The sequence below is a fragment of the Gambusia affinis genome, linkage group LG08, assembly GCF_019740435.1.
Source record: "Gambusia affinis linkage group LG08, SWU_Gaff_1.0, whole genome shotgun sequence".
Classification (NCBI taxonomy): Eukaryota; Metazoa; Chordata; class Actinopteri; order Cyprinodontiformes; family Poeciliidae; genus Gambusia; species Gambusia affinis.
In genome coordinates, this window is record NC_057875.1 from 26,546,614 (window position 1) to 26,571,774 (window position 25,161).

At 39.8% G+C, this 25,161-nt stretch overlaps 1 protein-coding gene across 4 annotated transcripts in view; it reads left to right on the top strand.

Annotated features, from left to right (window-relative positions):
* Window positions 1-8,214: 8,214 nt before the first annotated feature.
* lrriq1 (leucine-rich repeats and IQ motif containing 1) overlaps window positions 8,215-25,161 on the top strand; it is a 39,390-nt gene continuing 22,443 nt past the window's right edge. For 3 of the 4 annotated variants that reach the window (XM_044125063.1, XM_044125062.1, XM_044125064.1), the window contains exons 1-13: window positions 8,215-8,445; window positions 8,678-8,768; window positions 10,054-10,205; window positions 10,377-10,451; window positions 10,719-12,137; window positions 12,268-12,420; window positions 12,512-12,662; window positions 12,800-12,993; window positions 14,188-14,315; window positions 14,466-14,539; window positions 16,282-16,375; window positions 19,936-20,091; window positions 23,849-24,271. In XM_044125063.1, coding sequence (XP_043980998.1) covers window positions 8,350-8,445; window positions 8,678-8,768; window positions 10,054-10,205; window positions 10,377-10,451; window positions 10,719-12,137; window positions 12,268-12,420; window positions 12,512-12,662; window positions 12,800-12,993; window positions 14,188-14,315; window positions 14,466-14,539; window positions 16,282-16,375; window positions 19,936-20,091; window positions 23,849-24,271 — 3,206 coding nt within the window. In that variant the 5' untranslated portion in view covers window positions 8,215-8,349. The remainder of the gene's footprint in view (window positions 8,446-8,677; window positions 8,769-10,053; window positions 10,206-10,376; window positions 10,452-10,718; window positions 12,138-12,267; window positions 12,421-12,511; window positions 12,663-12,799; window positions 12,994-14,187; window positions 14,316-14,465; window positions 14,540-16,281; window positions 16,376-19,935; window positions 20,092-23,848; window positions 24,272-25,161) is intronic. The other variant, XM_044125065.1, reaches the window with a different exon arrangement.

A 25,161-nucleotide genomic window follows, 5' to 3' on the forward strand; every position in this document is an offset into this window, starting at 1 on the left:
TCCATGGAAAATATAATAAAGTTGTATTTTAATTGGACTCTGGCTGTTTTGTATATGTGTTACTTGAACTAGGAGGAGAGGCATAAGCAGAGGGCAAGAGAGGTGGACTTTAATGCGCTAATTTTATTTTATTGAGAATATAGAATTGAACACATATTACATTTTACAGATCCAATCATTTTCTTTTTTCCCTTGCAAAAGTCCCAAGCTGGAACCATTGTATTTGTGTGTTTCTGGTACGCCCATAAATCTGATGATAGCAGTGATGGATGACAATGCCACTTCTCCTTCCCCACTGGGTGTTCATTTTTGCTTCAAAAACAATCTGACGGGACACTGGAAAAAACTGCTGTGTTCAAATTGTGCTAAAAGGAATTAGTAATAATTGATAATCACTGAAGCTATTCAATGCATGTTCTCCCTGTGCATGGTGGGTTCTCTCCGGGTTCTCCGGCTTCCTCCCACAGCCCAAAAACATGACTGTCAGGTTAATTGGTCTCTCTAAATTCTCCCTAGGTGTGAGTGTGTGTGTGAATGGTTGTGTGTCCTGTATGTCTGTGTGTTGCCCTGCGACAGACTGGTGACCTGTCCAGGGTGACCCCCGCCTCTCGCCCAGAACATAGCTGGAGATAGACACCAGCAACCCTCCTGACCCCACTAAGGGACAAGGGTGAACAGAAAATGGATGGATGGATGGATGAAGCTATTCAAGCCTAAAATAGCTTGAATGGCAGCACCACAGACGTCCCCAATGCTAATGTCAGTGTCCACAGATCACATTTCCAAAGGATTTTTTGTCAAAGAAGTTTCATGAATGATCAGGACTTCTTTCAACATTTGAAAGCTGAATGGATATAATAACACTTCACCAAAAACAATAAATATCTTTGTTCTTGAACTCGTATGTGTATAATTTAGCAGCTAAAATGCTAAAATCTCCCATCATTCTCATAGCCTTGGCCCCCCTGCTGATCATGACGATAAATGTCTAACTCGGTCACTGAGAAAAAAAACCCAGAAGTCAATTAGGTCTGGCACCGACCTAATTGAGACATTCTTCAGTATCAATCTGAACCTTTTTTCAGTTGAAGAAATTCCAACAGATTTGTATTGGAAGATGATTAAACCCACAGTACATCTTTTGCAAGGGGGGGTACATTACTATCTCTTCTCACCTATGAAACCAGACATTCTTGTATAAAGTCATCAACGTTTAAAGCTAAAACTGTACTGAAAATACGACGACATTTTAAAGGTTTATTGGAAGTGCGTTTGTAAAAAATCTGTTTGAAAGTTTGAGACTCTTGAGGTAAGTTTTGTCTTGACCATCAACAGGAAAACTTCTCTTTTCCACTTTAACTTTGCTTCATACAGTACAGACCAAAGGTTTGGACACACTTTCTAATTGAATTCAATTAGAAGGTGTGTCCAAACCTTTGGTCTGTACTGTACATATTGTCTCAGCATCTTTGTGATCATTTGGGATGATGTGTTTTGCAGCAGTTCGATAAAATGATCTGCTCCGTTAGCCGGTCGCACACAGATGGTGGCTAGATGGCGGCCTAGCTGTTGAATTCTTCATGAACCGACTCTGACTTCGGTAACGTGACGCCATTTGGTTGTCACCCCACCTCACACCCACCTCCTCCTCCTTCGCTTCTCATGGAAAGTGGAGGAATATTGGTTTTCACTGTCACGAGGGCAACACCTCGACAGCGAATGAGGAACTACCTCAAAAAGCTTTCTGGAGACGAACTAGTTCTCGTAATGAAGAAGCAGCAAAGGTTAACATAAACATCCCTCGTTTCCTTTTCGACTGCAGCCTCCAGGATCAAACGTCTTTTTTTTATCATCTCAAAAACCTTCTGTTGTACCCGAAGGAAAATTTATTGCATGTCATGCCCAAGACCTGATTTGAAAACGAGATAACACTGTCTTCCGTGAAAGGCAATGTGCTGCTCCAACCTGATTTGATTAAACAAAAGGAAACAGTGGATGCTGAGGTAACAGTGACGTTGGCTGTGGGAGCCTCCGTGGCGTGTTGTGTGTTCAGAGCGAGACCCCAAGGCCACGCAGAGTGCTGCAAGATTTGCGATGTGCAAAAGGAGGGAAACACTACTTGATGATTTATCTCTTTCTACCTTCGTGGAGTCTTGTTGTTCCGGTTTATTCAGACTTTTTTTTTCTTATTTAGAAATTATTTTCTCTTTTGAAAAGAAAAAAACCAAAAATCTCCAGGCAGGGTTTTTCTGATGGGTGGTTTATCATTTATAGCAATAAATTAAATTTCTTATTATGATAAAATTTTTATTCATTCTTTTCACAATAAATTCCAATAATGTTTAAAAACCACTAAAACTTTCATATAATCAAGATTCTTCAGACTTCTTGCAGCTGGTGAGAGCTGTGGGAAAGATCTCCTGTAGTGGTTTGTGTTACAGCGACTTTGAAGAAACATCTGACTGAAGACACTTGTCTATGTTCTACGGTCATGAAATGAACCAACTAACAATTCCAAGGAGATGGCACTGAAACTTTGTGTTGGTGTTTTCGTGACAGCTGGTTGACTTAGGGTTGTAAAGTACGATTTTATTATCTGTTGCTCCGGTCAGCACTTTTCTGTAAGAGTCTGATGCTGCTCCAACTGTTGTGGTAGAGCTGGATCTCCGCAGTTTGCCTCGGCTCACTGACACCCATTCCCATTCTGTACAGTGGATTTTCTGTTCACTGGGTCGCCACACAAACACCCTGTAGAGCTTGTGACATTATCTGAAGACTTGGAGAACTCAGTCCTTTTGTGAAGAATACGAACAAGGCCACATTTAATTTGGCCCCTGGTGATCAGTGTTACCATTGATAGGCTGAGTTCAGAGGGCTGGGGCTGGGGGTCGGGAGTCATGCATATGATTATGGACTAAGGCATAAAATTAAGCAAATATTATGGTGCAAAGAATAAAAATGTTTCTAACACATTACTGTCAATCAGTTTGTTCATATTATATGGTAGGTAGAGTAATGCGTGGTCCTCACTTCATGTCAGTAGATGCCTGAAAAGCTCCTTTGGCTGTTTTACAATCTCCATTCATACATTTTTTGTTGATTGTTTCAAGTTGCAACAATGGGTATTAATTAACATTTACATGTAAATACATGAGATTTTAGCCGTGCTAATTTCCATCTCCTTTGGCAGGTTGATGAGTGTGGTATTTAATGATAATGATTAAAAAAAGACAGACAACTTAAAAAAAACCAATACCTTTTTATCAAGGAGAAGAGAAAGTAATTAAACTGCAATTGGTAGTCTATAGTTGCAGCAAAACAGAACTGTATACAGTTAAACTACACTAACGGCATAGCGTACAGTCATTAGGCAGTGTACAGTTAGCATACAGTTAGTTAAGTTAGCCAACAGTTAGCTAACAGTATGCTAGCTGACAGGTATTTTATTGCAAACAAGGAACCTACTAGAATAAAATAGAACACTAAAAAGTAACACCACAAATACAACTTCCAAAGGCATTACATTACAGAACATAGAGCAACAGTTTACAGTGTTAATATCAAACTGGTGCTTGAGGGTTGCAGTTCTTCAAGGGGTAGTTATTATTTGAATTGCTGTAGCATTTGAGCATAGTTTTATAGATTCAATGTAAATATTAATAGAAGATAATATAATCTGGAAATTAGACTTTTGTTGTAAGAATTTGGAGGTGTGAATATAATATTTACCATAAAGGATAAAAGTTAACATATAAAAATTCTATTTTAACATGTTTACATTTCCTCATCCCAAATAAAACAACATTATCTGTCAAAGTAATATTCATATCCTTCCAGAATGTTTTGGTGTAGCAACAATCTAATGCTAACAGGTAGAGTACAGTTAGTTTAGCTGGGTGACACAATTTTCTAAACATGCTAACTAGCTAAACAGGCTATAAGTGTGTGACTAGTAAAACTATCCTGTGGCCTAAGCCACTATAACAAACAAATCTGCTGTATCACTTTGCATGTTAAACAGATTCATGTGCTTCTTTGAGGGGTAAATAAATAGTTTTGGCCCATCTATGACTGCCAAAACATATATGAATGCACTGCAGTCATATATGACTGCAGTGCATTTAGACGACATTACAATTTTAGTGTCCCACCCTTCTACAATGTGAGCCCCTGCCTGCCCTCCCGCTAAGTGAAAATAAAAATCTAGACACTCCCTCTGAAGAGAACCTCTAACCGCAGCAATCCCACAGTCATTTAAATCAGATTTAGATGTTCTAAGAGCAATCTAGCAGCTTAGCGCTAATTTTACAAGACAATCCAAATCTGCATTCATGTCCAGCTGAGTAACTGCTTTCGTCAGCCCACTGCGGGACCAATAATCTTACTGGAGACGTTGAAGGTGAACCGGTTGAACCATATGGCATATGAGTCTGATCTAAAGCTTTGGAAAGTTTTAAAGAGTGAATCAAAACCATGAAGAAAATGCAAGAAGCGATCTGGCTAATTAAACAAATAATGTGATTCATGTACCGCTTCCCCAGGTTCCGCCCTTCTCATCTCATGCACGTAATGTGTGTAAATAGGTGTTGTATGCGATCTCTTTTGTTCTCAGAAGCATGTAATGTGGATCAGTGCATTGAGAGTTTAAAATGCCAGCTTGTAATTACAATCACCTACTTGACTGACTGATTGAATCAGACTGAGGTTGCAAAAAAGACTGTAGCACCTTGCAAAACCATCCATGCCCTTTGAAATGCTTCACTTTAAAAAAAAATTATTTTAGTGGGCTTTTCCGTGACAGACCAACAAAGTTATGCATAACGGTGATGTAGCAGAAATCTGATTTTTAATTTTCATAAAAGTTCAGAAGGCTGTCGGTTGTTTATTTAGGGGTATTAAATTACAAGTTGCCAGACTTTTCAGCACCACTAAACTGAATTAACTAATACGAATAGTTTGCATTAGTTATCACCTAAAATCTCAGTAAAATACAGTGATGTTTGTAGTTGCAAGCGTGACAAAAACTATGAAAGCATTCCAGGCACTCTAGATGTCAAGGCATTCAATTTTTGGTAATTACTTTTATGGATCATTGACATCTGCACACTTTGCATCCACAGAGCATGCAAAGTACTGCGCCTTGTGCAGAAACCCAAAGCTGGAGGTATACATTCTAGTGAAATTTTGACTCCCATTCCCCTCTTTCGTCAAACCCTTCAGATGGAAATGATGGGCTTAAAATGCCCAATGAAAGTGGCTACAGATGAGTAACAGAAAATCCTTGGTAGAGTCAACACACGGCTGCTGTCCAAACCACTGCTGTGTTTCGGCTTGAGAAGTCATTGACTGGTGTAATCTGCTGTCCAAATCTGCAGTTTGGCCCTGTCTGGTTGCTGTCTGGGTCCTGTGCACTTGGACAAAAGTGATGGACACCTCGCTCACCGACAAAGGCCCCGGCTCTAATTGGAGCAGACAAGGCTTGCTGATGGAGGCTTTTTAGGCAACTGAACTTGTTCAATAATTCTTAGAGGATCTGATGAAACATAAGAGACACCCAGTTGGGACTCTAACAACAGCAGGAGCACCGAACTGTCCTGTATCTGCCCATCAACTGGAGGACAGAAGTTGTGCTTTGACCCGTACCGCCCTTTAGCAAAAATAATGCCTCTACTGAACCTTTGAAGACTCTGAAAGTGTTGATATTGGGGGGAACATAAGGATTGGAGATGCTCCTCCTGCTGTCATAGAGAATTTTGGCTCAGGCTTTGAAGGCAAGCCCAAGTTTGAGCTTTCAACTCTCTTCTGCTGTGGTGCTTTCATCCAGGAATGTCACAGGCCCAGGAATAGGGCTTTTTTGTTTCCAGACCAAACGCTCCAGGAAGAACAATCTGTTCTTTTTTTTTTTTAACTCCGAGAAAGGAGACTGAGTTCCTTGTAGAGAGCCAGGACAACTGTGGATGGTATAACCTGTGTGGGCCGATGAAATTGCCTCAAAGTGAATAACTGCAATTTCAGCTCAGAGTTCTCACCACAGGAGAGCACCAGGTCTTTGTGATCACACATACCATGGAAAAAAACGTCCGCATTGTTCCCACTCTACTGGATTTTTGTTCTTCTGTTCCTGTGATTCACCCACAAAGACTTAGCCTCTCTGACCTTCCTCGAGCCTCACAAAAATGCCCACACAAGTCGCTGACACTGCATTTTATTGTCACCAAGTAACTTGACCAAGTCACATTGCTTGTTTTGCCAGAATACAGCATCCTCAATGTAATAGTTCTAGCAATTTTCTAGTCATACATACAACTCAAAGTACTTTATAGTCACATTACCCAATTGCATTCACTAAGACGTACAGTCATTAGGCAACTTTGGGTTAAGTGTTTTGCTAAAGGACGTATCAAGATGCGAAGGAAGCTGGAATACAACCCACAAACTTCTGATTGCAAGACTACTCCTCTGCCTACTGATCCACACTAGTGCCCAGCACAAAAATATCGTGTAGTAAAATTAGCGATTTGCTTCAACTTCTCTTCAAAATGAGAAAGAGAAATGAAGCTGACAAAGTAAACACGTGTTCCAATCTTCATGTTACGGAAGATGGCTTCAAGAAAGGACCAATCAGACTTAATGCGTCAATATTTACAGTCATAGCAACAATGAGGAGCTGAATGAAAACCAAAGTTTGTTTAGCCACTATGCTTAGCAAGGATGGTAAGAAATGGCAGAAAATGTAGCAAAGACTGCCATCTTGGGGTCACTGTAGTAGCCACCCTTTTATCCAGTCACCTATGCCTATACCCGGTTATCATTCCAGAGTCGTGGGGAGGAGAGATGTGGGGATGGCTGGTGCCAATCTCTAGCAACTATTAGACACTATCCACACACCAAGCTGTTTTTTTTGGGAGGGATGCCAAGAAAAAGCATTTTCTGTACTTCTATCACAAACATAACCATGTTGAGTTTACTAAAGACCAACACCGGACAAATATGTGGCAAGGCAGCCCATGTCCTCTGTCAAGTATTGTGGCAGAATCTCAGATGGCCAAACACTCACAGGCAACCTTTTGTGATGACTGTCAGACCTAGATCCATCAGGAACTTGTGGGGTGAGCTGAAGAGAATAAAGCTAAAGAGAGAATCTAGTCCACAGAAAATGACCCCTCTCTGTTTGCTCCAACTTTATGGAATGTTATAAAAGTAGCTATTGTACTGGCATAAAAAGGTTGTTTAGTTAAAGTATTAACAGCTGTAGTGCCAGTAGTTGTTCCATGAGTGATTTTATAAGGATTCTGAAACTGTAAAAGAATTTAATTAATAAAATGTAAGAGAATGCTATTACAGTTAAAGAGTATATCTTTATCAGGGGTTGAGGGTAAAAACAGAGGAATGATTACAACCTTCTTCTGACATACAAAGCTAAAGTAATGTTGCAAAACCCTGACCTAACTAAGTTAAAATTAATAATTCTACTGGTCTCTAAAAAAAAGAATGTTCCAGATGTATACAAATCAATGACAATATACAATAAGCACTAGGTAGGAGGAGCAGTTTCCCCACTAACTGTATGTTCTCTCTTTCACTTAAATTATCTCAGGAAAATGTGATTCTACCTCGGTCAGCTTCCAAAATAATGTTTTTTCTCACTAAAGCGACCCTGAAACAATTATTTCCTTCACATGGTAAAGACATTTTGTTTGCACTGAAACTCTCCATACATCAAGTAACCAGAGGTGGTCAAACAACTACCTCTAGTGTTGATAAATGGAGTTACACTGTCGAGCTCCTTTGTGGTCAGTCCACATAACATTCAAAGTACCAAATTAAAATATTAATAATGCTAATCATCAAGCATTGACAGTTTAATTCCCTTAAAAATATTACAGCTCAAATAAAAAAAGAGACTTTTATGCTTTTGCAATTCTTGTTGACAGGAAGCAATAAAAAAATAAAAAATGCGAAAATCAAAATTACTGGATGGAAAGGGAAACAAGCAAGAAAACATCAATAAAACAATACGCCTCTAGTCCCCCGTTATTAAAGTATCCACCTGGGTAAGTAATTGAACTATATACTAAAGCAGCTGAATGTTCAGATATTTGTTGCAGGACAAGTACATTTCCCCCGAACTGTTTACAAGACCATTTCCACGTCCACTTTGACCGTAAGGTGAAGTGACGTAGCTCGTAGCGTCATTTCCATGGAAACCGCCTCAACACTGAACGCAGGTCATGTTCGTTCAGCTATCTTCTTCGTTGTATAGCTGGGCACTATTTATCGATAACTTACTACCAACTGTACGCAAGACACGGATGAAAAGTGGTAATTACGCAAGGCCATTTTATTACTATGACAGAGAACAAGGACGTATGTGAAGCTAACTTACTAAGGCTTAATACGAATATAACTAAAGGAGACCCGGGCAGCTTCTACAACAGCGAGCTGGTGAGTCTAATTAATATGGACACAGCTGGCTTAATGAATGTTTAACTAACTTCATGTGAGTTGAACTTAAACTGGGATAACAAAACATCAGTACTGAAGTCATGCAGAAGTTTTCGACAACAGATGAGTTTTTGTCAGAAATATTTGTCAAGTTGACTTTGAACCCAGTCAGATTTGCAGATTGTGAAGAGAAGACAGCATGTGACTAAACAAGCTGACTATTTGATTCCAGGATGATATTCCACCTTCTCTGATCAGCTACTTTGAGATGTCAAAAAGCCGAGCAGCAGCCTGTGAGAAGCTGATCCTCGGGGAACTCGAAGGTATAGTTAGGAAGCAGTTCATTAATAGTCTTTTTTGGGACTTACTGTAATCCCATGGCAGAAATGTTTTTTCAGTTTATATTTATTAAATATAAGTCCTCATATTTAATATGTTCAGATGAGGTATTATTCCCGATCAAACTATAATGTGCATTTTTAGTTCATTTTGTGAACGATTAACACAGTTGTCCACAAGAGGTCACTGATGTCCATTTTTAGCTATCTTACAGACGGCAGGCTGTACAGAATCAGGAGGCCTAAATCGAAGAATGAATCTTTATCAGAGCAGCTAGATATTTTGGAAATGTGCGTATTACATATAATATATATTAGAGCTGATCATTGCAAACCATTAATCTACACCGTCTGCAGACAGACATTTTACAAAACTGGATAAAGTGCAGTGCAATTCCAAGAGGAAGGTGTACGTATATTCTCTATGTACGGAAGAGGATTAATCCCCCCAAAAATGTTTAGCCTTTTTCTTCTCGGGATTTTGAGAAAAAAGTTAGAATTTTCAAGAAAACTAACAAAAATAAAAAGATTAGTGTTAGAATGTTGAGATCAAAGTTACGTTTATTTTGTTCTCTGTGGCCCTAATCCTTTTCCGCACTTTTATGTTGCTTTCAAGGAGGTTTGCAGCTAAAGATTACACAAAGCAAATAGTAATTAAGAATATCTATATAGATTGATCCAGTTGATCGTGGGAACAATATTTTACAAGCTAGATTACTATTTCTACTGTTGTGATTGTTGCCACGCCTGTTAGAAACAAGAAATCCCACAAACAGATCTTCTCTGAGAGCAAGTAGGCTGAAGCATCTCAGAAAGCAGCAGCTCTACAAACATTCAAAAGATGATAAATAAAGGCATTGACGAAAGGAAATGAGTCCCACTGCATTTCTTAGGTTTTGGTTTTGTTTGGCCCTGTGGGAAATTCATCCAATGCTTCTGAATTACAACAATTCTGCACAGAAGACTAGAAGTTCCTCTTGTACAAGACTGTTGGTCACTTATTGTGGCACAGCCAGTTATTCGGCTTAGGGGCCAAGTTGGTTTGGTTTTCACCATTTAATCCCTGCATATGTAAAAACAAACAAACAAACCCTGACTTCAAAAGATTATGCAGAGATTTTTTTGTGATGTGATCTTTGATTTAAAATATTTGCTGTGATGAACTGAAACATGTACACGTGACAAAAAAAAAAAAAAAAAAAAAAAAAAGCATGAAGGGAATCTATTCTTCTTATTTTACAATACTGAACATTTAATGGACTGTTCACAGACGATAAAACAGAGACTGAGAAAGATTTTCCACTGAACCATCGGCCAGAGCGGGAGAAACCTCACCATGAGCAGCTGCAGAAAACAGAGCAAAGGCAGCAGAGAGAGAAAGACTTCCAGGAAGAGCTGAGGAGGATCACAGAGGCCGAAAAGGTACGCCACGGCGGACACGCTCAGCTTCAGTCTCATCATGCAGAGTAAAGATGGATGTTGGTAACACTGCCAGTGAAGGCAATCTGTAACCTGATGCAGATTGTTGGTTGTTGACTTTGACATTAGCAAACGGATGTCTTGATATTTTTCAATAATACCTGGTGTCCACAGTTTCAGCAGCTGGAACTTGAGCTCAGGAAGAGAAAAGCTCAGGAGAAACTTGAACAGGAGTTGCAGCTGCAGCAGGTATGTCTGCAGGTCGCATATGCTCCTGTTATGAAGATTATATTTTACGTTTTTTTGCATGTGTACACCGACGTGCCAAAGAATGTAGAGCTTAATTCAACTAACCTAAACCTCACCACTTTTTTTTTGTTGCAATTAGTGGGTCTTTTTTTCCCCCATTGTTGCCAAGCAGAAATTGTTTACCATTTCAATGCAGTTTGTAACATGATGAACCAGTCTTCTGCTCTACTGACTTTGCAAATTGAATAACCACTACTTCTTTACCAGGAGCTCCTCTGTAACTTCAAAAAGAAAGTGGAGAAAGAGAGGATGATGATTGAAGAGGAGGAAAGAAGAAAATCTGAGGAGGAGGCAAAGATAAGGGAGAAGAAAGAGAGGAGACAAAAGGAAGAGGAGGACCAAAGGAAAAGACGGGAGGAAAACCAAAGAGGCATCGAAGTGAGGCTTCAAAAAGAAAGAGAGAGGAGAGTGGCGGAAGAGACGAGGAAACAAGAGGGAGCTGAAAAGAGAAAACTCAAGCAGGAAAAAAACACTGAGGAAGATGGAATAAGGAGAGAGAAGGAAGAAATGAGACGACTGGCAGCAGAGGGACAGAGGAAAAAGAAGGAAGAGAGGAGATGTTTTATGATAACTGGAAAGAAGATTATGACGGAGAATGAAGAGAGAAAAAGGGATGAGGTAACACTTAAGGATGAACTGAACACAATACAAGAGAAGGATGATGAAGAAAAGAGACTAGATGAAGATTTAAGAATTAGTTCCCTTTGTGAGGTTAGGATGAATCGAGAAGAGATGAGGAAGGAAGAGGAAGACAGGAAGTCTTTAGAGAATGAAATGCAACACAGAGAAAGTGAAGATAAGAGAATGATGGATAACTGGAAGAGTCTTTGTTTGGAAAGTGATCGCCTTATAAGAAAGAAAGAGGAGACGGGAAGAGGCAAAGAGATCGGACAGAGGTTAGAGATTGTTACACAGAGAGGAGGAGAGGAACAAAGAAACACAAAACAAGAAACCAAAGTTCAGCAAGAAATGAAGGGAAGTAAAGGAAATGAACGAGAGAATAGAGAAGGAGAAGTTTTGGAGAAAACAGAGGATGAAGAGAAGATACAGGAAGAGTTGAAGGCTTCTGTAGAGAAAGATGACAACCAGATGAAAGACAATGGGACAAAAGGTGAGAACGTGGACAGAGCTGAAAAAGACGAACAGGTGGAGACAGCTGAAGACAGAGGAGACAATAATCTGAAAGAAAACAAGGGAGAAAATGACGTTTCAGAATCACAACATTCAGGAAGAACTGGTCAGCGGGTCTCACTAATGCCTGATCCAACACCCAATGAGGCCACAGCAAATCACAGCATCTGTGAAACCCCCCCTCTCCATCACCCAGACGACAACATCTCAGACACTTCCACATTACAAACTGTTGGCCAAATGCATCCAGAGTCACAGCCTGCTGCCTCTTCCTGCTCTCTGCCCGCTTCCCTTCCTGAGTGCACAGAGCTGAAGAGGTTGTCTTGGATGGAACACTGTGTGTCCTGGTCCGAATTGTCCCTCCAGAACAAAAGGAAGGAGAGGGGTTCCTTCCAGAGCCAGAGGAGGACGAGGAGGGCAGATGGACTTAGCGCTCTCATCCCTCTTTGTCCACGCACCCTGCTTGAGTCCACAGGCACAAAGTCCCTACAAGAGGTAACAGTGATGCTGACATCTGATGCCAAATAGGACCAATTTATATCCAAGTGCATGTTTCAGGTTTTAGCAGATGTACGCTGAAGTTTATGTTAGCTGAATCCCTGAAGTGGGTCATCCTCTTTGTCAGGTCACCATAGTGGCTTTAGAAGACCTGACGCCCTGCAGCCTGTCTACTCTCTCCCAGTGTGACCGACTGCAGTCCCTCACCCTCTGCCGCTGCGGCCTCCGGTCTTTGGAGGGCATCAGCCAGTTGCAGGAGCTCTGCTACATGGATTTAGGGGTGAGCGTAGACTCCAGTCATCAGAATACACACCAAATGAGTCAAGCGTTTTCTTTTTGTAAAAGCTGCGTTTGATCATTTGATATCCCAGGAAAACGAGATCTCCTTCTTGGACTGTGAAAACATGGACAGTTTGAGGGTTCTCCGGCTCGCCCACAACAAGCTGACTTCCATCCACGGTTTAAACGGCGCTCATAGTTTGGATGTTCTCGACCTGTCTCACAACTCTATCACTCGCATCGGTGAGAACAAGAGAAACTTCCACAAGAGGGCAGGATTTCCCTTCTTTTCCTCTGCCTCGGAAAAGGGAACGTCAGGTTCTATTTGCTCTTCCTGAGCTTCTGTCTGCACAGTTAGCTTCTAATTTTCTTTTTTCTAGCTGGTCTGGAGTCTATGAGGAGGCTGCAGAGGTTGTTAGTGGACCACAACCAGCTGATTAGTACCAAAGGCCTTAAGGATGTTTATACTCTCCACCACCTGGACTGCTCTCACAACCATCTGGCGAACGTTGAGGGTCTGGAGAACAGTGCTCTTCTCCACACTCTGGATCTAAGGTCTAACAGCCTTACTGAGGTAAAAACAAGTCCTGGTGATCAAAATAAGTGATAAACAAACAAAATCTAAAAGAAAAAACTCTCAAGAGAAGGCACCTTTGAATAAAAATGTCCTCAGCGGCTTTTTTAAAAGGTCAAGATTTCGAAGATAACTTTAAAAAAGAGGAGGTCTGGAAAGAGTGACTTCCTCCGACTTTTAAACCCGTTCCTCGGGAGTATGAGTCATTTTTTGCTTGTGGGGCAAATCCACAAGACTTGCGGCTCAAGTCTTAGAATGTCTTTTTTAACAATTCACTGACTTATCGGGCCCTGAATGTCAAAACCAGTATTAGTCTTTAAAATTGATTCTAAAATGAAAGGGTAAGCAGTGCAAAGATGTTGAAGCGAGAGTGTGGGCTATTAAGTTTGTTCTGGTTTAGACTCTTGCTGCTGGGCTGTTGGACCAGCTGAAAGTGATCAAGGGCCTTTTTGTTTTTTTTAATTTATACATCTGATACAGTAGAAGAGAGGAGTGGAAATAAATGCATGAATCAGCATCTAAAGTTCCTGTTTGAAACCAAACTTTTTAGTTTGGAAATAGTTCTTAACTGTTTTGGACAATTTTGTTTTAAATGACTTTCAAGAGAGACTGATTGTTCAAAAAAGCTTAAATTTGGCTCGACGGCCAAGTTAAAGAGTCTGACCTGCTTGTTATTTCTTTTAGGTGGTGAAATACTTTATTTTGAAAAACAGAAAGGAGCAGTACAGCAGAATGTCATCTGCATAAAACTGAATCTGAAGTAAATGATCTGGCCAATTCGGCGAGTATACATGAACATATGCTCCTCAATTGGCAACACTATATACATATATATAATATAAGTGATGTACAGCTCAAAATTTTGCAGGGAAGTCCCTTTGACTAGACATGAAAATTGGGAATGGGAAGCTTTTTCATCAACACGTTTTTTCTCTGTAATTGAGGTTAAATCCAGGGCAGTTACAAGAAAGTAAAGTGCCAAAATAAAGACCTAACCTGCCTTTCAGCAGACTGACTAGGACAGCCTCCTCAGTTGAAGCCCGTGCCGATGACAGTAACCACAGCAGGACTAAAGCAACTGACATTGATGGATGGGGTCAGCTAGTCGCTGCTGGATCAGCAGCAGCAGCAGTGTAAAGTTAGTCTAACCTCGCAGTGTGACTGGAGGGAACTGACAGCTTGTTTCTCTGTCAGCCTCCCAGCCTGAACAACCAGGTTCTCCTCAGAGAGCTGCTTCTGGACGATAACAGCATCTCTTCCCTGCATGGCCTCGCTGGCTGCTGGCTTCCTCTGCTGCTGCATCTTTCTGTCGCACAAAACAGGTTCACGGTTTGTTTTCTTCATTTGTCACTCGTATTTGTCCTGCTGTAACTCCTTTGTCGACTTGTACACTGGACATGAAGCCTTTAAAGATACATGCACTTATGGAAGGAATCTGTTGTGAAATGACTGTAATTCTCTATGTTTTGTAGAATAACCCAGCTGCCCTCCATGACTGACTTTGTGTCTCTGAAACATTTGGATCTGAGATTCAACTGCCTGTCAGGTAAAACCTTTTTCTGGGTAAACGGTGAGTCTGTTGTTTGTGTCATTTTTTAGTTTGGTTACTGTACTGATTCGGTTATTTAAATATGATGGCATTGCAATCCTTGGTTGTTTTTCAAATATCTACTTGCTAAGTTGTTTTGGTGTGCTCGATCAGAGTCAGGAAGTCCCCTTGAGGATCTGCTAAATATTCAGAATTTCTTTCACTGTTCCAAAGCTTTAGACTTTTATTTTAGAGCTACTAAAGGCTGTAAACTAAGCCTTTAGGAGCCTATTGATCTTAGTATGTTTTTCATCCTCTGCTCAAGAATCAGAGAGTTATTTGAAGCTTCAAACTGTTGTGGTGTGCAGTAGTGGTTGTGTTGTCATTTTTTTTAACATTTTTTATTAAAATCATTCTCAGAGATTTACAGGGTAGCCAATAATTGCTCTGAAGTGTTAGATAATTGTTTACTTAAGTAAAAGTAAACACACTCAACCCAAAATAAATGAATACTAAGCCATTGACCATATAATTGTGCAGTGTAACATTTCGAAAATAGATTTGCTTAACTAAGCTCATTTTTGCAATTGTACATTTTTTTGTGGCTTACATAATAAAAAAAGCTTGTTTTTTGCTAAAAGGTTTGGCGCTAGAATGATTTGGTTTTCCAGTCGTATTTTGGCCGTAACCTAATTTTTATTTCGCAAAACTGTATTGGGAACAGTTTCTTGCGTCACATTAGTCACGTGATCAACAACCGCATGTTGCCACCGGCGTTTTTTAATGACTTATTGTGTGAGCAAACTCTTTAGGACAGGAATGGTGTCTTAAAGGAATATTGGGAAATGAAGAAAACATAATGTATATTTGCATATTAAGTAAATCATTATTTAGTTATCTTCAGAATACAAAATAAAAAAAATAGAATTTAATAGATTAGATGTAAAGTAATGTTGCTACTCACTCATGTACAGTAGGTGGCAGACGTTTTATACATCATTGTGAGTCGTATGTAAAAGTTGAATTGCCTCCTTTAAGCGTACAGAGAAACAATCACCTGATGATCCTGATTTATAAATCTCTACTTAAGCTCTCTCTTGCATAGATCTGTTATTTCCTATTCTTTACACTCAAATGACATTTTTCTTTTGCCAGTTCCACATGTTTGAACTGAGAAGGAGAAGAAAGCATTCAGTGTTTTGGCTCCTTCAGCCTGGAATCAGCTCCAGTCTGAACTCAAGATGTCAGAACTGATTTCATTGGATTTATTTTGAGCGGTTCTTGAAAACAAGAAACAAGATTCTATTAAACAGTGTCACTGCTTTTAAATTATTTTCTATTGTTTTACACTTGTCCATATCTATTAATTTGTTTTCTTTTGTAACCAGGTTGTTGTGTATTGCAGATTTCTGCCCAGGTCCCTCTTGAAAATGAGATCCAGATCTCAATGGGGTTTACCTGGTTAAATAAAGGACATAAATAAAATAAATAAATTCAAATTTTAATTTCAACACTGCAATTGCGAAGTTGTGTTTTATCAACATCAGCGGAACAGTGACAGAATTTTGCACACATTTGTTTAGGAAGCGTAGATAATGTTGCTTTGCAGTTTGCAAAGAAACCAAGGCTTCAAAACAATCTTGGCATTATACCTGTAGAGACCCAGTTACAGGAAAAGAATTGGAAGTGAATTCCCATGATGTGTGTATGTAATCTTAATACTGTGTTTAAATTTAAATGTCCATATTTTTCCTCCTCAGAGTTACAAGATGTGTGTGAGAATCTGGAGGGATGTGGGTTTCTACAGGAAGTTCACCTGACCGGGAATCCTCTTCAGCAGGAGACTGACTGGAAGTAAGCTGAAGTTTTAATAGATGGATAGAAAGAGATATTGTTTTTTTTTATGTAAGTATGTCTAATAACTTGTACTTTACATCAAACATACCAACCACTGCTGGTCTCTTAAGCTAAACTTACCAATATCTGTTTTTGCTGCATACCGTGTCACATTTTTTAGCTCTCACATTTAAATGAATTCTTTGAGAAAAAGTTCCAGCTTCCTGTTCTCTGAAACGCCAGTTGCCTTGAACGACGTTCAAAGAGCGTGCCACCAAAAAGCCGATATTTGTCTATCAAATTCTTCTATTGGCTGATTTAGTGTAAACATTCCTGGAGAACATAGGCCTTCCTGTTCCCGTCCCAGGATTAAACATGTGATCCCGCCTGCCCTATTAGATTACTGTGAGGTCCCCTCCCCCCACACATACACACACACCCACACACACACACACACATCTGTATGTACTGAAGCCCACACCAAGTGTATATAATTCCCAAATTGTTGGTACAACAGACAGGTCAATTATCTTTGATCATTAATTTGTTAATTCATTTACAGCTGTTACATATTTTACAGATGTTTATAACGGTTGCAAGGAGTTGATTTACAAAAAAAATAATTGTCTTTGTGTCTCCTGATGACTGAAGGAAGCAGTCCAGTTTTAATTAGTTATGAAGAGTTACACTGATGTGCCAAAATGATATGAATATTACTAATTAGAATAGGTTTATTTTGGATACTTAGAATGTCTTCCAGTTCCAGTAAAATGTTAAATGTTCATTTGGCCTTTAGGTGCGTTTGACTGTGACCTTGCGGACTGCTGGTTTACAATGGTCCTTAGCGATTTGTTCGGGTTAGATGTAGCTTCGTAACAATGAGGAGACTACTGTACTTGAATTTAATAAAAATGACATGAACATGTCATGTGTCTCTCAAGTCCTGTTCATTTAAAATAAATTTTACTTTAGTATTTGTAGTTTATACTTCAGTATTTCTCTGACCAGAGTAACCCTCAAAGCTTTTCCTTCTTAACACCTAACTTAAACTTCACATTAATGTTTTACTGAACTTTACTTAACCTTACCTGCCATCTAAGATAGTAAACCTCAGTATTTCCTCTCCCAAGCCCTCACCCTTTTATCGCAAGCCAGTGATAACACTTGCTAAATTAAAGCAGCAAAAGGCAGGCGCTCAGAATTACCGACCCTGTTGGCGGCCCAGGCTGCAGGAGATGTAGATGATGATGAAAACACTGATTAACCAGCAGCACTTTAAGAAACGTTTGGAGGAAGTCTTCACTGAATGAAGTACAGTCTTGTTGCCCAGATGTGCTGGAGAAAAACTGTGAAAGAAAGAGAGCAAACTGCTTTAGAACTTACAGTCTCTTCCATATTTTTCTCACCAGTGTGAAACAGAGGTGTACATTTCAGATCAATTTACAATCCCTTACTCTAATGAGGTCATGAAACAACTCAAAAGGTCATATTTTAGGTTTGGGGCTTAGTTTAGTGACAACGGGCCAGACTACACGCCCGCAGGGCTGGAATCTAATCCCTGTTTTTACGAAGCGAGAGACCCAGCGGACCTCATACCGACTGGAACTTCCCTGACAGTCTTACGTCTTACTACAGACGTAAGACGCCAAACTTTTCCATGCCATGGCAACCGCAGAAGACACATCTCGTCTTCTGCGGTGGCGTCTTTCTGTCAGAGTGGTGTGGGAGAGTTGCTAAATAGTACAGGCTCACTCTCTGTGCTTGAGCCTGAAATGTCAAGATCATAGTATCTCCTGCTGATGTACTCTACAGTTAGGCCTGTAATTATTTACACCCCTGGTAGATTTATATACATTTATTTATTTGCCTTTTACTTTTACTAACATGTTTCTAAAGTCATATTAACATTTATAACAATAAGTCATTAAAAACACTTGATAGGCTCTGCTGACGGGAAGAAGCTGCATCGTAGCAGAGAAGAAGGCGGGGAGAGAAGAGGGAAGGACTGTGTGCAGTTTTGTTTTTAGAGCTGGCCTTCTTTAAAGACTGTAGACATCCACTTTACTCTCGGCTCCTCTCAGAGCAGGTGTGAGCTTCAGCAGCCTGCTAATCTGGATTAATAAAAACAACAAAGTCATCTACTGCAGGCAACTTACTGTGTACTAGGAACTAAAAAAAATCCCTTTAAGCATGATGCACCATAAAATTTAACCACTGATATCATTCAGGACATGTTGCTGTAGAGCACTGTCTCTGCTACTTACAGGAGCAGTCTTCAGTCAGAGGCCTATTCAGATTCGTTGCAAGACTGACTGCATATGCATATCGTCTTGCATATGATTGCCTACAGCATCACCATCCATAGCAACGTTTTTGAAAATACTTGGATGGCATGAGATACGATAACATTTATTTGCCCTTTGGGATAAATTCATCCACATGTCTAAACATGTAGATCAAGTATGTTGTCATCTGTCACTGAGAGACGAGGGAAGATGTAAAGATGTGTGATGCTGTAATCATTTTGGCAGGAGTTCAAGTCCTGATGCAGTAAAATATTTTAGTGCATTTTTTTTGCAGGTTTTATTGTTGGTATTCCCCGGTGTCCTGCAGCGTTCCCAGCTCTGTATTTTCCCACTGATCACTGACCACATTTGGTCAGTTTTTAGTTGCTTTGAGCTCTGAGTCTACTTCTGGGGCAGATTCTAGAGATTTCTGTTCCGCCTGCACATCCTTAGCCTCAGGCTAAAGAGTTACCTCTTTCACAGAGCCTCAGTACTCCCTCTAGTCTAAGGACAATGCTACATGCTTATGTAATGCATAAAGAATTTTTTGAAATCTGGAAAGAGAAAAGCGTATAAACCTAAGCTTAATTGTTTGTGAGGGAGCAATCACATGCAAAAGATTTTTCAGATGTTTGACTCTGTCTGCCTCTCTTCTCTGAGGTTCATTACAAACTCCAAAATGTCAACACACCAGTAGACGCTTTTCAATTAACCATTCCGAAAATAGATGTGCCAAATGGAAACAGGCCAATTCAATCCATTTTTTTCAAGAAAACCTTTTGGCTCTTGCATGAGGCGTTTTTTTCAGCTGTATTGAAATTAGTGTTATTTTGCAAAACTGCAATGGAAACCCTTGTTTTGCATCACACGAGTCACATGATCAACAACAAGATGTTACTACTGGCAGAAAAGACAAAGAAGATGACAGGAAGTGGTTGGAGGATCACGGTGCGGAATGTTTTTTCACGTGAACCAACTTAATCAGGTGCAACTTTAATTGCGTTAATTATTTAATGAAAATGCCACAATTGCCAAAAATTATTATTATTTTTTTTACTTTAGCGGAATATCGGAAAAGTTTTGCACACATTTGTAATGGAAACGCAGCTTCCTATACTTTTCACTCGCATGATTCGGTGCTTCTTTTGTCCCTTTTGTTGCTGCCACTTGACCAGGACTTCCTTGAAAAAGAAAATGTTTTTTTTTTCTCAGTCAAACAAATATAAAAATAGTATTAAAAATCTTCCTGTTGAAAGCAGAGTAAAGCTGGCGTGTGTTTTGTTTTTCTGTCAGGTTCAAATTGCAGAAAGCAGTGGCTGGCCCGAAGGCCGCGGACGGCCAGCAGACACACTCGTCTCTCAGCTTGGCCACAGACAGTTTCCTCACGCTCTGTCAGGTGCAGCTTCAGCAGACTCAGGATTTACAACAGCGACTCAGCAGGGAGCTCAGGTAAGAGCAGACAAGACCGTTTGACACAAAGTTGTCACAAAGTTGACACAGTGAAATGTGAAGCTCCAACCCATTTTCCATCAGTTATCCTTTTGCTGTTTGGATGCAGATTTTTAGCTAAACAATTCATTAAAAATAGTAGAAATTGCTTGTTTGTTTTTGATAGTGCCGAGTTGTCAGAATGCAGCTGGAAGCTGTTTATAGGAATGAAGTTATGGTTAAAAAGAAAGTACATCCTAAACGTGTTCAAGGCCTTCTTTGATTTATGAAGAATTTGACCTCAGGACTTTGTAAAATACAGAGTTGGGTCTGAATAAACCACGAGACTTCTACAACAATGTCCCTTTTTTATTAGTGATGTATTTTGGTGTACATCACCTCTACACCAAAGTAGAAGTGATGTTTTAGCCATGCTTTAAGGACTAACAGCTCCTTAAAGTTGTATTATTCATAGAGTGTTCCAGTTCAGTCCCAGTCCCAAATCCAGCATCTACTTTACTTTACCAGCCAGAACACTTAGTTTGATTAGTCATATGCAAATAGAATTAAAGTGGAAAAAAATGATCAAATAACAAAAGATAAGACACATCAGTTGTCTTGTCTGTTGACAGGCATTTGCACGCCACTTTGTTTTATCTTGAGCCAATCAACCCGCCTGACATCAAGCAGCGAGGAATGCTTCCTCTCTCCTTGTTATGTCTGATACACAAGGCGCGGTGAGCCTAAAGACAACGTCCATCTATTTTCACAAGTCCTTCAGTGTCGAAGCCCCTTGCGCTACGAGGACCACCAGCGCTTAAAGCGGCGGTCATCGTTCTGCTTATCTTCCTGACCTCTCCGAATTATGTCACTCAAAAGATGAAACGTGGCAGCGACCACTGGAACGGGTCACGCTGAGGACTCTTATGGCTTGGGGGGGGGGGGGGGGCAGTGTGGTTCTACCCCCACAGATCCACCCCACACTGGGTATCCTCTACCCCTCTGGCCTCTGAACAATGAGCCATTTTGGGGGGCTTTGCATGAGCCGACACAGCCATTTAACCCCTGACCTGACCTTGTGTCAGACTGAAGCTTAGGGGGAGGTGAGAGCGGTGCCACACGCCAGTTCAATGGTGACTGTAAGGTATGAAGCTGTGGTATGTCTTCCATTGAGTTGAATGCAGCTTGTGTTACGATATTGAGTTTGTAACAATAATAGTTTCAGCAGTGCTACATTTTTTTGTAATTCACAAACAACACAGTATGGATGAAAATGTGAGAGTCCTTGTTGGCAGGGATTTATTTCAAAGTTCAAGCTTGGAACAGTTACCTTAACTTGAAAGATTTATATTTATTATTTTTTCTACTTCTTGGGTGCCCCAACCCTTTTTCATGCCACCATGGGCAACTATAACATATAGCCCAAATCAAAAAACGCCTCTGTATGGACGGTTTAAAAAAAAGTATTTTACTGTCTCAAACCAAACTTGTATGAATAGTCTCTGTTTTCCAGGTTTTAATATTCAGGAAAGTTTAAAGGAATTCATTTTATTGTAAATGTTCATTTAGAAACGGCCCTTCCCATTAAATTTTTTACTTGTTTGATGAGGCAACAGTTGCTTGTCCTCATCCAGCAGAGCGACTGGCTGAATTTGTGCGTGTAAAACCTGGAGCTTGTACAAGTTTAGATGCAACAAAAGTTACAACTTTCTTGTGTTAGATGTAACACAGGGAAGTTGAAAATTGTTCAACTTTTGTTGCTGTCTGCTGTGGCGGAAACCTTCCACCTTTCTCTGTCATCCGTCGCTCCCAGTGTGCCATAAAGTGCTCCCGGGAACTGGTTAACCGTCCGCTGGAGAGAAGCTTTTAGGTCAAAATAGGAAGTGTGATTAATCTGCATTTTGTAATATTAACACGTTAAAATTTTCAGATACTTTTCAAGCTCTCTCTAGTTTTGCAGCATGGCAACACATATTAATAATGTTGCAAGGCGCTGTCAGGTGTAAGCTAAACAACTGGACATTTTTTTGAATATACAGCTCTGGAAAAAAATGAAGAGACCACTGCACAGAAGCCCATTGAAAACCGCATATTTATTCGACCAATTATTATGTGAACTCTTCTTGAGTTAAAACATTAGCATTGTTGTTTCCATATGAAGATGAACTTATTTTCTTTGCATTATTTGAGGTCTGAAAGCACTGAATTTTCATTTTTTTTATTTTGACCATTTCTCATTTTCTGGAAATAAATACCACAATTTTGCTTGGAATTTCAGAGACATGTTGTCAGTAGTTCATAGAATAAAAGGACAATATTTATTTTACTCAAACATGTACCTATAAAACATTAAATCAGAGAAACTCATTTTCCAGTGCTCTCAATTTTTTCCTGAGCTGTATGTACCAGTATTCTGCTTTCTTGCTATCCATGTTGTGTGTCTCCAATGGTGACCTTGGAGTGAACCAGCAGGTACAAGGAAGAAAGCTCATTGAGGTCACAGTCTTCCACAACCCCCTGACTCTGTTCTCGCTTGTCCAACTGGGAATGAAGAGCTGAACCTTTGTGGAGAAGGAGCTATCCCCCTAAAGACTAGCGACCTTCCAGACAGAGAGTGTGTCTGCCGCCTCGGGGTTGAATTCAGGGGAGGGGAGTGGAGCAACAGAGCAAAGCATTGCTAATAGATTCATTACGTTTCCGTTGAGGAGGCTTTGTAGAAGGTTAATCCTCTCAATGAAAGAAACATTTTTAACCGGAACTCATGCAGAGCAGGCGGGCAAATCTTTTGTCTTCTCTGAAATACACCCACACTTACCTGTGAGTGTGATCACACATTTAACCTCACAACATGGTGAAAGAAGCTTTTCAAAGAGAATGACACTACAATGCTAAAAATATGTACATAATAAATTCATTAGTGGATTTTTTTATATCAATTTTTTTTATGTGAGTCTAAAATAAGTACGGTGGATTCCAACATTCATTACACTGAAGTGAGTGGCTCTGCACTAGCACAGAAAGAGCGTCTGTATAATGTAGTACATTATTGTTATGTCATAACAATAATGTTATGACATAACATTATTCCAGGTTTTAATATTCAGGAAAGTTTAAAGGAATTCATTTTATTGTAAATATTCATTTAGAAACGGCCCTTCCCATAAAATTTTTGGGTGGCAGATTGAGGACCAAAATGGCAACATTTGTTACTTTTTCAGCTAATGTTGGTCTCTTTCTTACTGCACTGAGTCAAATGATCCAAACTAATTGAAAAAAACTGTTCCCCTCCTCGCCTGTGGTGGCGCTTTACCAAGAACTACTGAATAAAATGACATGAAAACCTCTGAAGAAGACACTTCATAAAATGTAAACAAAAATGCAGTGGCGTCAGATTTTAGTGGTTGCAGGATTTCTCTTTTGTCTTTGGAAAAGCCCACAAGCCTTTTCGCCCTCTAGTGCTAGGCTCACACGTTTGCTTTGGTTCTATCGACCTAGAATGCATTGCGCTATAATCCACTTCCTGCTTCTGGAGCAGTCTCTGGTAGGCTTGCATCAACTAAATCATGCTAAATCAAAAATATAATGGACTGCTTTAAATGCCATAAAAAGCAGGTAAGCTTATGTTTTTACACTTCAATAAATGACATGAGTAATGAGATTTACTAAAATATCTCAGGGAAATTCAGAGAATTTTTCTTAGATGCTAAAATAAACATACTCTAGTATACATTTTAAAATGTTTTCCTTTGTATGTGTTTTTTTTTTTTTTTTTTTACAGAAACGCTTCATCTTCTCTGGATGCTATGAAAAGCTGTTGCCATCACTTTACTCAGGCTTTGCAGCTAGCTGAGGACCAGAGATTCGCTCATGAATATGGTGACATCACTCTGTCTGCAGTCCAAGCAAGGCCCGAGAGACCCCCGGACATGGACGGTAGACGTCTGGGAAAGCTCACAGATTCCTTGAAAACCGAGTCTGCTACCATGCGACCTCCCGACAACCTGAGCAGAAACGAGCCCGGACGTTCTGAGGACCCGCCAGATGGAAAGAACCCACAGGATACATTTGGAAGTGTTACAACAGGTCAGAGGTCGACAACGGAGTCAAATGTTGCCAGAGGTTTTGTTGACTTTCTCCCTTCAAATGGAGAAAGAACCTCCACCAGGTTGGACATGGAACCAGACGACTTGGACAGTAAAAAGTAATTTACCTAATCTTTACATCTGTTTAAGGAAGTTCTACCCAGTTGACCAAAAAGCATTTGATTTAAAGCTGCAGTATGTAACATTTATAAAAAGAAAACGTCTTTTACATATTTATTAACATGTAACAAATATGTCACTATATTGTTACACCATAATACAAGACAGATAATCTGAGCTATTATTTCCGTCTTTAGAAAAGCACCGGTCATGGTCAGAAACAGCCAATCAGAGCCAGGAGAATGGCCTTTGTGCTGTCAATCAATTTTGGGTTATGTGCTGCTAAGTGTGCTAATGGTGGAGAAACAGCTTACTGTTCCAGGAAAACTGTTTGTCCACTGTTATTGCTAACTAGCTTTAGCATTCACGTCAGACTGTGCTGACTGGGAGAAGTCGTATATACTTTTATGTTTCGGGTTATTTTCATGTATGCCTTAGTAGGCATACACTTTTGTATCGACAGTACCAAGAGCGCTTTTGGAGAGTACCTCCGGCATCTTGTGGTCTGCGTTCATGATCTACCTTTTATGTCACGCTCCAGCTGAAAGTTTTTTGAGACATCTTGAAATTCCTTACCAGTCATACACTGCTACAATCTCTTCTCTAAAGGCTTAGGAAAACTCGTTCCGTTTTACCATGGTGAAATTGAGAGAGTTTTCCATCAGTCTTTCCATTCTTACATCAACAGCCAAGAGCAGACCAAACGTCTGAGGGCAAAACTCCATCAAAATTATGAGTAACCGACATGTTCTTATGACGTGTTCCTCGTCTGAATTCCAATATGTAATTTCTGCCACTTTGAGTGGAAAATTAAAATGGGTATTAATCCAAACTTGAAAAGAAATCTATGAATAATATATATATATATATATATATATATATATATATA